The sequence below is a fragment of the Agrilus planipennis genome, unplaced genomic scaffold, assembly GCF_000699045.2.
Source record: "Agrilus planipennis isolate EAB-ADULT unplaced genomic scaffold, Apla_2.0 scaffold7, whole genome shotgun sequence".
NCBI classification, from domain to species: domain Eukaryota; kingdom Metazoa; phylum Arthropoda; class Insecta; order Coleoptera; family Buprestidae; genus Agrilus; species Agrilus planipennis.
In genome coordinates, this window is record NW_020439340.1 from 3,228,150 (window position 1) to 3,241,801 (window position 13,652).

At 35.1% G+C, this 13,652-nt stretch overlaps 1 protein-coding gene across 13 annotated transcripts in view; it reads left to right on the plus strand.

Moving 5' to 3' along the window:
• The window catches only part of LOC108737683 (complexin), a 314,656-nt gene that overhangs the window by 250,027 nt on the left and 50,977 nt on the right, over positions 1-13,652 (plus strand). The window contains exons 1-2 of one of the 13 annotated variants that reach the window (XM_018470720.2): positions 8,850-8,864; positions 9,066-9,308. The exons of 10 other annotated variants lie outside the window; for them this stretch is intronic. In XM_018470720.2, the coding sequence (XP_018326222.1) occupies positions 9,305-9,308 (4 nt within the window). In that variant the 5' untranslated portion in view covers positions 8,850-8,864; positions 9,066-9,304. 2 more of the 13 variants (XM_018470718.2, XM_018470719.2) reach the window with 2 other exon arrangements.

Below are 13,652 nucleotides of genomic sequence, written 5' to 3' on the forward strand. Positions count from 1 at the left end.
GATGGACCAACACTTTCTACAGCAGATTTTTTTATTATGATTATAATTTGAATTAAAAAAAAATGTAGATATAAATAAGAACCATGAGATGATAGGTAAATAATAGTATCAGTTAGTATAACTTACCCAGACATCTAAAAGGTTTGACCCATCGAGCGGTTTTACATTTTCCTCTTCCTTGCGCCCCTGTCGAAGATCCCGACCTGCACCATCCGGTAATTCTCAAGTAATGACTACTCTCCACTATGTTTGTAATATCTCGTTTCGGATAAGCCTGAAACAAAAAATATTTTGTAACAAATGAATTGCAGAAAAATATTATAAAACAGTTTTATCATTTGTTAAAAATTTGAATACGAGTTATACTTTCAAAATGATTTTTCTAAAATATTACGATTTGATATGGTCATTATTTACGTAGAATAAAAAATTATTGCACGTATGGACATAAGCGATTAACCTGAATAAAGAGAGTTGTTATTATAAGTACTATACTTTCACAATAAGCGAAACATCCCTTACCTACTTTGTTCTTTATCACTAACTAGGTTTTACCCGCAGTTTCGCTCGCGTTGATGTCCTAAATACATGTTAAGGATCATCGACAACCACATAAACCTCATTTTTCTATTCCTCGGGAACAGTATTTTTCTGGATAAAAGGTACCCTGTGTCCTTTTCTGTACCCCTGACAATGTGTGTACAAAATTTCATGATGATCGGTTGAGGAGTTAAGGCGTGAAATAATAATATACAAACAAACAAACTCACACTTACATTTATAATATCAGTTAGGAGGAATTAATATAATAAACATATTGTGTTTATGCACTTAAAAATAAATAAGGTTTAAATGAAAATTGATCTACTTCTCTATGTGAAGAATTTCTTAAAAGAGGTGAGTTAGAATTTCCACAATTTTGAGTACCTAGTTTCCACAGATTAAAAAATTAATTATCGTTTCTAAAAATTATGAAAAAACAGTTTCTAGAATTTTTTTAAAAAATTTACGATGTTAGGGGAAAAGTTAAGCATCCCTGTATATTTTTAAACTTCGAAAAAGTGTGCGTTAACAAATGGGAGAGGTCCAAAGTTGGTAAAAACCAGGTTTTTAGATCTAGAAGGCACGTTATGCCTTTTAGGAAGAAAGGTTTCAAATAACAATTGTAGAGAAATTAAAAACCTTCAATTTGAACCGCGGTACGATCAATTTTGTCAATTGGTTATTGCACAAATCCCAAAAAGTCGTCAAAAATTGCCATTTCTTGTATATTGTTTTTTTATTGCAAAAATGACTTTTTTCGTGATTTTTTCACATTGAAATGAAGGTTTTTAAATTTGGAATCGAACTGGTTGTTGTGGGCGTCAATTGGTCAATTTGTTAATGAGATATTATTAATTGTTTATCCCAACAGACATGAAGAGTTATTGCCGTAACTTTTTTTTCTGTAAACATTTTTAGGTACACAGGTTCAATCTCTTCGTAAAGGTAGAGTTCTTCATATCCCGTTCGGGGCAAATCGAAAGACCCGTCTAAAGTGATCAGTAATTTCGGACGACGCAATGTAGCGGTGTAAATAAAACATTCCAGACTGACGCGCCGCCTCAATCGGAAAATGCGGAGAAAATAGTCGTTTGTTTGACAATTTTTATCGGATTGAGCTTGGATACGCTAATTTTATTGTATTTGCATTGTGAATTTCTGAAAAACTATCAAGCCTATAAAGAGGTTCCTCCAAAATCAGAAGACTGCGGTTGGACAACCAACTGAAATCCATCTTCACGTTTCAGGAAAATTAGATATAAGTAATACAGATCTACCTTCACCTTTTTTTACTCCTGTTTCTGCTTCTAATAGGTATATCTCTAACTAACTCTTCAAATTTAAGGTAAGTTCTATTATTATTAGTTCGAGAAGAAAGGAATTTGTTTCTGGAACAGTTTTAGTAACTGCCCCGGAAATATGAAGTACCTATCTCAGAATTTAAAATTTTTGAAGTTCTTAGTTGCAAGAAGCTCTTAATTCCTTTCAAACTTTATGCCTTTTTGCTGAAACCGCGTTTTTTGTCCTCCTCATCCTGATCCATCATCTTCAGCTTCTCGTTGTTATTTTTTATGCCTATCATAAAAAAGATGGAAAAGGGGGAAGGCGTTGATCCGGATTAACATTTTTACGTTTTCGATCCAGATGCAATAGCCGTGTAACAATCGACTGGAGTCATTTGTTTCCACGATATGACGTCATTGGAACCAAATCCAAATAAACATGGGAAATTTATTATAAGTACGAATGATTACCGTTACTTTTACTAACTCGTCTCAGTGTGTATTCAAAGCAGGGAAATGCCATTATTCAGCTTGCTGTTTATCGAAAATAATCATAAATTATTCCTGGAAAATGTAACTTTAGAAATTTTCTAGCGAAATTTTCATTTTTGGTTAAGAGCAAACAATAATTAATTATTCAAAAGTCGACGAGGTGGACTTAGTAATTAATTTCGAATAAAGGAATTGTCAGCCAGAGTAATATACTGTTAAAGTTACGCATTCAACGAATGAAAATTTCGAGAAATTGTAGTAATAACTTCGAAACTCTCCGAGTTCTTTATTTGTCAAGCAACCCTTACAGCAATTAACCATAAATGTTAGTTAATTGTTAATTCAAGTTCAATTTGTCAGCTATGGAATTTGGAAAGGATTGACGCGAAGCTCGTTGTAAAAAGAAAAAGCATCATTATCAGTTTACAGATTCTTAAAGCTGCGTCTGCATATCGCTGCGATACTTAGATTCTCGCCTAGCAAACGGATGTCCCAAATGCGCCACTTCTAAATACCCCGCAGCTCTTTCTAATAATGTCTGCAAATAATCCTGGGGTCTGCAACTAAACCGTTTATATTGAAAAGTCGTCTTTAATACTTCCCTTGTTTGCATTTTAGCGTCTGCTTTCACAATTCCTTTTCATGAATACTCTAAACGTTTAAGCAAAAACAATTTATAAATTTCATGCTTTTTCTGACTTATGCAACCTCATGTCTGCACCACAGTCTGATATTAGATGATAGATTTTAATATTCTTTTCATCTTTCTATCATTCGAATTAGTTTTGGCCATGGCCATACAGTATGTCAATGTCCACAACTCAACAAGCCTTAACAATAAATTTAGCAGAACGTCGACCACTGAAAGTAATAATTGGAAGAAATTGAATTGGGTTGGGCATGGAATTGACATCAACATCAGCAAGGATGCAGTCCATTTTATACTTTATATATCAAGCAGCACTTAAGAAGCGAATATATTAACAAAATTGTTTTTTTTTTTTGGTCTATCACTTATAAGTAAACAATCTTTCGTTTTTGCTGTTTAAAAGTTGAATCGCATCGCACAAGCCGACTTGAATTAGCTGGAAAGCAAACCAATTAGGGTCAAGTATTGGACACTAAGTAACTGGAGAACGATTTGCCAACAGACGAAGGGCAACTAAAAGTAGTAAGAATGGAGGGAAGGACGAATTAGCGAGTGGATAGAAAGCGGGTTAAGTGTTAGAAGGAAATTCACTCAGACGGACGGTTCTTGGCGTGTTCATTATTTGACGATACTCTCTGTTGGTTCTGTTAATTTGCCCTGCATGTCCAAACCATGCCGCTGTTGACAGATAATCTTCTTACCGCTAACCCAATTGTAATTGGATTAAAAACGGCTCTTTTGTAAAGGCCAATCGGAAATGTCGTTTTATTTTTTTTTTTTTAATAAGCAAACTTAAAACGAAATCCACTTATCTATTATAACGACCAAATTAACAAATAAATTATGTCATGAACATCATTCTATTTCAAGTACTTATAGTCCAGTCGGTAGAGAATTTTCCCGACATAAATTTGTTACCGGACCGGAGTTGTTCCCTATTTACCTCCCCANTGACAATGTGTGTACAAAATTTCATGATGATCGGTTGAGGAGTTAAGGCGTGAAATAATAATATACAAACAAACAAACTCACACTTACATTTATAATATCAGTTAGGAGGAATTAATATAATAAACATATTGTGTTTATGCACTTAAAAATAAATAAGGTTTAAATGAAAATTGATCTACTTCTCTATGTGAAGAATTTCTTAAAAGAGGTGAGTTAGAATTTCCACAATTTTGAGTACCTAGTTTCCACAGATTAAAAAATTAATTATCGTTTCTAAAAATTATGAAAAAACAGTTTCTAGAATTTTTTTAAAAAATTTACGATGTTAGGGGAAAAGTTAAGCATCCCTGTATATTTTTAAACTTCGAAAAAGTGTGCGTTAACAAATGGGAGAGGTCCAAAGTTGGTAAAAACCAGGTTTTTAGATCTAGAAGGCACGTTATGCCTTTTAGGAAGAAAGGTTTCAAATAACAATTGTAGAGAAATTAAAAACCTTCAATTTGAACCGCGGTACGATCAATTTTGTCAATTGGTTATTGCACAAATCCCAAAAAGTCGTCAAAAATTGCCATTTCTTGTATATTGTTTTTTTATTGCAAAAATGACTTTTTTCGTGATTTTTTCACATTGAAATGAAGGTTTTTAAATTTGGAATCGAACTGGTTGTTGTGGGCGTCAATTGGTCAATTTGTTAATGAGATATTATTAATTGTTTATCCCAACAGACATGAAGAGTTATTGCCGTAACTTTTTTTTCTGTAAACATTTTTAGGTACACAGGTTCAATCTCTTCGTAAAGGTAGAGTTCTTCATATCCCGTTCGGGGCAAATCGAAAGACCCGTCTAAAGTGATCAGTAATTTCGGACGACGCAATGTAGCGGTGTAAATAAAACATTCCAGACTGACGCGCCGCCTCAATCGGAAAATGCGGAGAAAATAGTCGTTTGTTTGACAATTTTTATCGGATTGAGCTTGGATACGCTAATTTTATTGTATTTGCATTGTGAATTTCTGAAAAACTATCAAGCCTATAAAGAGGTTCCTCCAAAATCAGAAGACTGCGGTTGGACAACCAACTGAAATCCATCTTCACGTTTCAGGAAAATTAGATATAAGTAATACAGATCTACCTTCACCTTTTTTTACTCCTGTTTCTGCTTCTAATAGGTATATCTCTAACTAACTCTTCAAATTTAAGGTAAGTTCTATTATTATTAGTTCGAGAAGAAAGGAATTTGTTTCTGGAACAGTTTTAGTAACTGCCCCGGAAATATGAAGTACCTATCTCAGAATTTAAAATTTTTGAAGTTCTTAGTTGCAAGAAGCTCTTAATTCCTTTCAAACTTTATGCCTTTTTGCTGAAACCGCGTTTTTTGTCCTCCTCATCCTGATCCATCATCTTCAGCTTCTCGTTGTTATTTTTTATGCCTATCATAAAAAAGATGGAAAAGGGGGAAGGCGTTGATCCGGATTAACATTTTTACGTTTTCGATCCAGATGCAATAGCCGTGTAACAATCGACTGGAGTCATTTGTTTCCACGATATGACGTCATTGGAATCAAATCCAAATAAACATGGGAAATTTATTATAAGTACGAATGATTACCGTTACTTTTACTAACTCGTCTCAGTGTGTATTCAAAGCAGGGAAATGCCATTATTCAGCTTGCTGTTTATCGAAAATAATCATAAATTATTCCTGGAAAATGTAACTTTAGAAATTTTCTAGCGAAATTTTCATTTTTGGTTAAGAGCAAACAATAATTAATTATTCAAAAGTCGACGAGGTGGACTTAGTAATTAATTTCGAATAAAGGAATTGTCAGCCAGAGTAATATACTGTTAAAGTTACGCATTCAACGAATGAAAATTTCGAGAAATTGTAGTAATAACTTCGAAACTCTCCGAGTTCTTTATTTGTCAAGCAACCCTTACAGCAATTAACCATAAATGTTAGTTAATTGTTAATTCAAGTTCAATTTGTCAGCTATGGAATTTGGAAAGGATTGACGCGAAGCTCGTTGTAAAAAGAAAAAGCATCATTATCAGTTTACAGATTCTTAAAGCTGCGTCTGCATATCGCTGCGATACTTAGATTCTCGCCTAGCAAACGGATGTCCCAAATGCGCCACTTCTAAATACCCCGCAGCTCTTTCTAATAATGTCTGCAAATAATCCTGGGGTCTGCAACTAAACCGTTTATATTGAAAAGTCGTCTTTAATACTTCCCTTGTTTGCATTTTAGCGTCTGCTTTCACAATTCCTTTTCATAAATACTCTAAACGTTTAAGCAAAAACAATTTATAAATTTCATGCTTTTTCTGACTTATGCAACCTCATGTCTGCACCACAGTCTGATATTAGATGATATATTTTAATATTCTTTTCATCTTTCTATCATTCGAATTAGTTTTGGCCATGGCCATACAGTATGTCAATGTCCACAACTCAACAAGCCTTAACAATAAATTTAGCAGAACGTCGACCACTGAAAGTAATAATTGGAAGAAATTGAATTGGGCATGAAATTGACATCAACATCAGCAAGGATGCAGTCCATTTTATACTTTATATATCAAGCAGCACTTAAGAAGCGGCTTTTCAAGGGTGCAAAGAGTGGACGGTGGATGCGGCAGAAAACAAAAGAGTTGTAGGCGCCCTGGAAGTCACTAAGGAATGAAAGGGAAGAAAGGGCATCTTCTGGGACGTGAAGGGTTACTTAAAGGTATAATAGAAGTAGAAGCAGAAGTAGTTTTAGATTAGATTACTGTTCGCAAACGGTTAGGGATGTGGGATGTTTCCGTTTTAAGGAAATGCGAAGATTAGCTCAGGAAGTTCATGAACAACCCAACTTACTTACATTTTAACGTAACTGGTGTCGTTAAATGAAAGGTATCAAGACATTTATGTACTTATGTTCCCATTATCTTTCTAAAAGTCAACACCAGGTTGCCACATTGGTCAAGAATCTTATTTCAAAAAAAAGGGAAGCGATTGAACGTTCGGATTTGCAAGGCTAACAAGTTTTTCATCTGTTAAAGTGGCCTCCGTGATCTGGGTTAGGTGTTTGTCGAATTGGTAATGGCTCATGAAAGTGTAAAAGTGAGCCAGTAGAAGCGTTTATGTCGGAAAAGGAGGAAAGTTATATACTGTATACCTATTTCCCGGATAAAAGGACCAGTTCGAGTGTCACACGGTGCATTACGTAGGTACTCGAGTGTTGGATTTTATTTTAATTCTTGTATTTGTGTACCTTTAGTAGGGTAGAAAAAGTGAAACGGTTTGTCAGGGAACGAGAGACGTTCTGCTGTGATTTACTCCGAAAAGCTCTCACCGAAAATGAAACTGGTTGAATTTCAAATACTGAGGGAAGGGGGTGAATCGTGATTTTATGACTGGCTACGGGACCAAGATTGATTTGCCACTTTACGTTCTGGTTTTGTTTTAATGAATTGTATCCCCGCATCGTGCTGAATCCCGAATGTTCTAATAATTTAAGACTGACACCGCTAGAACTCTTCCGGCAAGCGATAATAAACTACACTCTTAATACCTAGATACTGTTATTTTCAAGAAGTTGGAGATATGCCCCTTCCCTTTATTAGGATGCGCCGTACCATATTTCCAAATTCAATTATATTTGTCTGCGTAGCTCATTTCTTCACCGATCATCGAGCGAGAGCTAGACAAAAGTGTACAGTACCATTTGCAAAATTATTTAAACTGCCTCGTTAAAATATAAGAATATGCTTAATTTAAAAACATATTTAGCCAAAAATAATACCAAGTGAATTAACTTAACGCTCTACACACCTGTAAAAATTTTGCGTTGCTTTCTATTGTTAATTTATATACATTTTTATTTTAAGAAATTGCTAAACATTTTCGTCTAGTACTGTACAATTCTAGCCGATCTCCTAAGACCGCCCATCGAGAGTTCTGCTCGTTCAAGCTTGTTCCAACTGTTTCTGTCTTGCTCACGCCTAATGTGTATTCTTTCTATCTTCGCGCAGACTTCTTCAAAGTCACAATTCAAACAAATTGAAATGGTCTGTACGTATACCCCACAAAAGTAAATATCACTCCTCGAGATACTAAGTAACTAAGTTATATAGCCCTGGAGAAATTCGCAATTTTCTATTAGCAATGCGGTTAGCAGGGAAAAAGATGAAACTATGAACCATTTCTTATTAAAGATTTCTTTCGATTTGACCGGTGATGTATGGAGACCTCCTATGCCTCGTGGCGTGCTGATGAGGTTTAACAAAATGGAAATCATTATTTCGTTAAATTATTGAACTTATACTGTTTATGGTAGCCCAGGAAGGTGGAAATTAATCAAAAGCTAAAACTTTAAAATTCTGGTAAACCGAGTTTTTTAAGATTTTCAGTTGAACTAGAGGTGGATTTAAAATTCCAATTTTAGGACGGTAATAATAATTGGGAACGAGTTTATGAAATCGCGTATTTGTGTGGTCTGAGCCTTGATTTACCTTCCCAGAACAATGGGAACGTGCTTGAGAACGGTGTAAAAGAAACACAACAAACTACCACCACCACCACCACTACCGTCGTTCCCATTAGGACGGCGTCGCCGGCGTCGGTTTCCAACGTGCCAGTCGAAGCGCAAAACAGCGTCGTCGTTCAAGAATGTGCGCCCTAACCCGCTGAAATACTTTACCCCCTCCCCCTCTTCCTGTCGCTCTCTCTCTCTGTCTCTTTCACTATGCAAGTCGAAAGCTTTCAACCCCTTCCGAAGCGAGTGCACGCGCGTCTCGGTGGGGGTAAGTGACGTAGCACGCAGTGCGGAACAAAACACAAGCGAACAGTGGACCAGTCTGACATCTAGTGTGCCGGCGACTAGGTATGAACATTATAGGTAAGCAGAAGTGCTAAGCGAAGTCAAGTCAACTGCTCGCTGCTCTCAATACTTTAACGAACTGGTACGACAAGGAACTGTTTATTAATTTCGATGTTGTTTCGCTTTTTCTTCTTTACTATAAACTTTTTCAATGTTCTTCGAAAATTTATCACTTCCGCTAAGCATGGGTGTCTGTTATCGTAACTTTTTTGATGTTTAAAACTTTTTATTATTACGTGTACTTTGCTTCATTTATTTGTGCAACTTTCAATTAAACTTTAAGGTACTTCAGTGTATTGAAGAAAAATTCGCAATTGATTGAACATTCTAGAAAACAAAAACTGCGCTTGATTTTAATTATAACAAACTTGGGTACCGACAGTGACGCTTTCAAGTTAATTTTTTCTCCAAATTTAATATACGGTTCGAAAGTAACTATGGCATTTTAACTAATAAACTTAAACGTTTTGTTAATAAACTTAAACGTTATTGTTAATTCTACAAGCCAGCATATCATATTAGATGGGTAAGTTTACATTTAAAACAAAGAAAGTCATATCATTCGTAAATTTGATCTCTAGTTTCCAAAAACATTGCCGCATAATCACAATTAGCTAGAATTTTCGCTGTTGTAGGTATTCAACTGAAAATCACATTAAAACTTATATAACATAACATTTAAATCATATTATTTGAATAGTACCTGGCTTAATAGTATTTTGCATATTGTTCGAAAAATTAAATAATACAAGCCCTTTAGGCTAGTAGTTTAATTTTAACATCACAAAGTGAAAGAAATTTTGAAACGACATACATAAACAAACAATTTAATTTTCTTTAGATAACGGTTGCTAGATGTTATTATTTCTTATCAAAATGTTTCTTCCTGTGACTTATTTTGCCACTGAAAATGAAATTTTGGCATAAAGGTATTTTTAATAAAATTTCCATTTTTCCACTTGTGCTTTAAGGACTTGTCACTAATCCAAAAACCCCTCTAGATCCTTATGGAAAATGGATTTTGATAGTTCTCGACGTGTAGACCAAAAGTCTGAAGTCATAAAAACTCATCGTCTTGATATGGATATGGTTCGTTAAAGATGAAGTATTCCAGAAAAGGACTTCCAAGGTACAATAACAGATACTTATTATATACGTATAAATGTGCAGGTACTTGAAGGTATTCAATACGTAAATAGATATTATTATACCTTGAAAGTCCTTATGGGAGAATGCAGCATGCTTTAAGGAACCGTATCTCAAAGAGATTGTTTTTTACTACTTGTTAAGACTTTTGATCTACCAGAATGAGTTTTGTCAAAGGGTCATTTTCAGTAAGGATTTAACGGGGCTCTTTCTATGTTTATTGTCTCATGGAAGTTATTTGTCAAATATTTTATGAAATATTCTTTTCTCATTTGAAAATTGTGTTGAAAATTTATCTTTCATGAGGTAGAAATTGTCAGTTCGTTCAACCTCCAGAATATACCTAGGTATATGTGTATATCAATCACAATTTTCCAAGTTACTAGGTATATATTGCTTATTGCACCGGGGCCTGCCATTTAACGTTTCCTTTGTAACAGTTGTAGTAACGATAAGTACCTACGCCAGAACATATTGTACAAGCGACGTAAAATTTGATGGGAGGGTGAACCTTTTTCCGGGTTTTCTTCACACTGATTAATGATCGAACTTCCCGGTCACGAATTTTCGTTCTCGCACTGTTCTGTTAGCGGAGGAGATTGAAAGAACGCTAGCGGACGGCTTCTTCGCCTACCAATAAATAAAACTAAACGCGATCATTTATTTAAGAATATCTGATAAAGGATTTACCGTGAAATTTCCCCTTTACGTGCCTATACCTGCGTCTTACCATCGGAAGCTTTCGAATTCGATTTTTTTTTGCTCTCAATTGATTGGAAAACACAAAGGTTGGTTCCAAAGTGGATGAATGAGGTGACATTTATCAACGAAACTTTGGACAACGCTCTGCTTTCTTTGTTTACCAAAACGACAACGATTGGCACTTAAAATTAATCGATATCCTTATCATAGCCACAAGGTGACACAATTCGTGAACAAATCAATGTTCATGTTGCTCTCTGAGTTTCCCACTATACATTTTTTTAACATTTAAATCGTTCTTTCTTCGATTTATAACAATCGAGATATTTATAATTAAATTGGGGATTGAAAAAATACCGCTTGCAATTTCCCAGCGTGCGCGTAGCCTTACGAATCAAGTCAAAATTGATGGTTTAAAAAAATCGTAACAGTCTGATAAATTCTTAACCGTTGTTCTAAGAAAATTTTGAGTAGATCGAAAAGGGGAAAAACTAATTATAAAGATCGTTGAAACCCAATTGGACAAGGGGAAAATCGCTGTTTCATTCTCGAATTTCAAACATAGACTTTAACGATGACTTAAACTGCTTTAATAAACTGGAAATTACGACACTTTCCGAACTGAAACTTTCCACCGACTTATGGAATTGCGTTCATATTTTTTTTTAACTTTTTGAACTAATGGACGTTGAAATATTCGCAACTTGCAACAAACAATTGTTATTAAAATTATCACGTTACTCGTTAAAATATTGCAAAATTATATTGGGAGATTGGATTATCTTTGTTACGAACCTGTTCAGAAAGTAATGGATAATAAATTAAACTAAAATAAAAAAATTTTCAATCAGAAACTCGTCGTAACCTAAACTAGCCGTCAAAATGTTTTATCTGAATGGTGTCCTAAACTAACCGTTTTGAATAAAGCTTAATGACACACAAAAGTTTTAAATAGCATTTATTGAACTTATACGATTTAATTATTTATATGAAAATATCGCCGAAGGTATTTGTACGAATGTTTTTATACCACATTGTATTTTTTGATGATTGCGTGTAATATAATATCCCTAAGTTGAGTTCACCAGTACCGTATATTCCTAATAGCTATTCGGCTAGCCTAACCTAACATATACCAAATGAAAAGTCTTATTAAAAAGTGTGCGAAACGATTGGTCATACGGTTGACGCGATGCGAGTAAAATAATCGGTTGTCTGTAAAGTCGGTTTACTGACGATTGTTGAACGTGACAACGTCATAAGAAAATACTGATGGAATGGTTTCATCTTTCAAAAGAAAATTTTAATTTTATTTGTTTGATAGATATTTTGTATGGATATAGAGAAGGAGGTAAATGGAAATGTATTATTGTATAGCAGCTGTCCACGCGGACGCATCGCTCACTCAAGTTGGAGAGAGACAGATGTCGAACGCTGCCGAACGCGGAGGCCGATTGTGCCTCTTTGTCGCTCGTTCCGCGCTCTCGCTTGCACTTCAAGCCTTAAATGGAACGCCTCAGAGCGAGGTAACGCCGCATGAGTCATGTTTTTTCGTGCGTGCAGCCGGCTCCATCGAATTATAAGACGTTGTCACGTCAAAAATCAAAAGCATCGAAAAAGTTCACCACAGATATTATTTTTCGCGATATCGTTCGTTAATAATAGACCCATTTGTTTTTTTTAATGATTATAAACGGCGATGTGACGTCATTAGAGCCTGTGGCGACTTTAAAGTAGTCCCCTTATCTTTCACATCCGAATGAATAATGCTCGGGAATGAAGAAGTGACGTGTACGCGGCGTCATCCGCATCGGTATGCTACACCAGCGTCGCCCTCGTCGCAGTCGGCGTCGCCACCACCTCCACTACCAACAACGGGGTCACATTTTATCGCTGAGCACGCCAAATAATTGCCCATTGAAGTGCATCCAGTATCTCTGGTGATCTTTTTGTCGCGGGCGCGTTTACCGAAGAATCGCTTATTTCAGCACCACACGGGGACCGTTGGGGTTTCTTCCTCCCGTACTTCCTGGTCTTCTTCCTTTTTTTTTTTCCACTCCTTGCAAGTGCTCCCATCGGGCGTCATTAAATGTTGCGGTTAATTCCAGGAAGAAAGGCGAGAACCCTAATTACGCCCTCCGATCGAACAATTCGCAGAGTCATTCACCGAGATTAAATGCTACAAGCGACTTGGCGGAAAATCCCTCGAGTGTTTACTAATTCCAATTGTTCCCATCGGTTCGAATTGTTCAACGTTAACGTTTATTTTAACGATAAAGACCAAGAAGGTTCATATTCGTTCGTACCTACTTGCAGCTACACTCGCGTTTCGTAAACTTCCCCACGATCGCGAGGAGATTTTGTCAATGTTATTTATATTCTTGATTACTGCAACACACTTTTCCCGATTTAACTTTTTGTCAATCGGACACTTTTTAACTGTTTTACACTTTTCAGCACTAAATGAACAGCCAGTGAACTGATTTAAATTAAATTGTAAATGTATGTATTAACTCTTTTTTGTTGCTTTGCTACTGGATTATTTTGCATTGCAAAATATAATATGAGTAAAACCAAAATTATATCTGTTCAATCAAATATTTATAATAATTGTATCTGACAAACATAAAAATTTTTGCTTACCGTCACTTTAAGGATGTTTGGGAGGTACAATTGGAGACAATAACAGTACATAAAATTAGATATTCGTGATTAATTAGGTTTTGTAGCATACCATGAGGTAAATAAATACTAAAAAAAGGTATACGGTTTGAGAGAAAATTTGGAATTGACCAAAATCTTTGAATAAATAAGAAATAACGAATAATATAGAAAATTTTTAACTGACTTGATTTCATCTTCGAAACAAAAACATATTTAGTTTCAATCTCTATTAATAATGAGCGTAAAACTTTTTAATATGTTTAAATAATAATTGAAACTTTAAAATTGCATTTATTTCAGACAATTATAAATATTATCATTATATTATCAAGTAAAAACGAGATTTTCAGCTAATTTT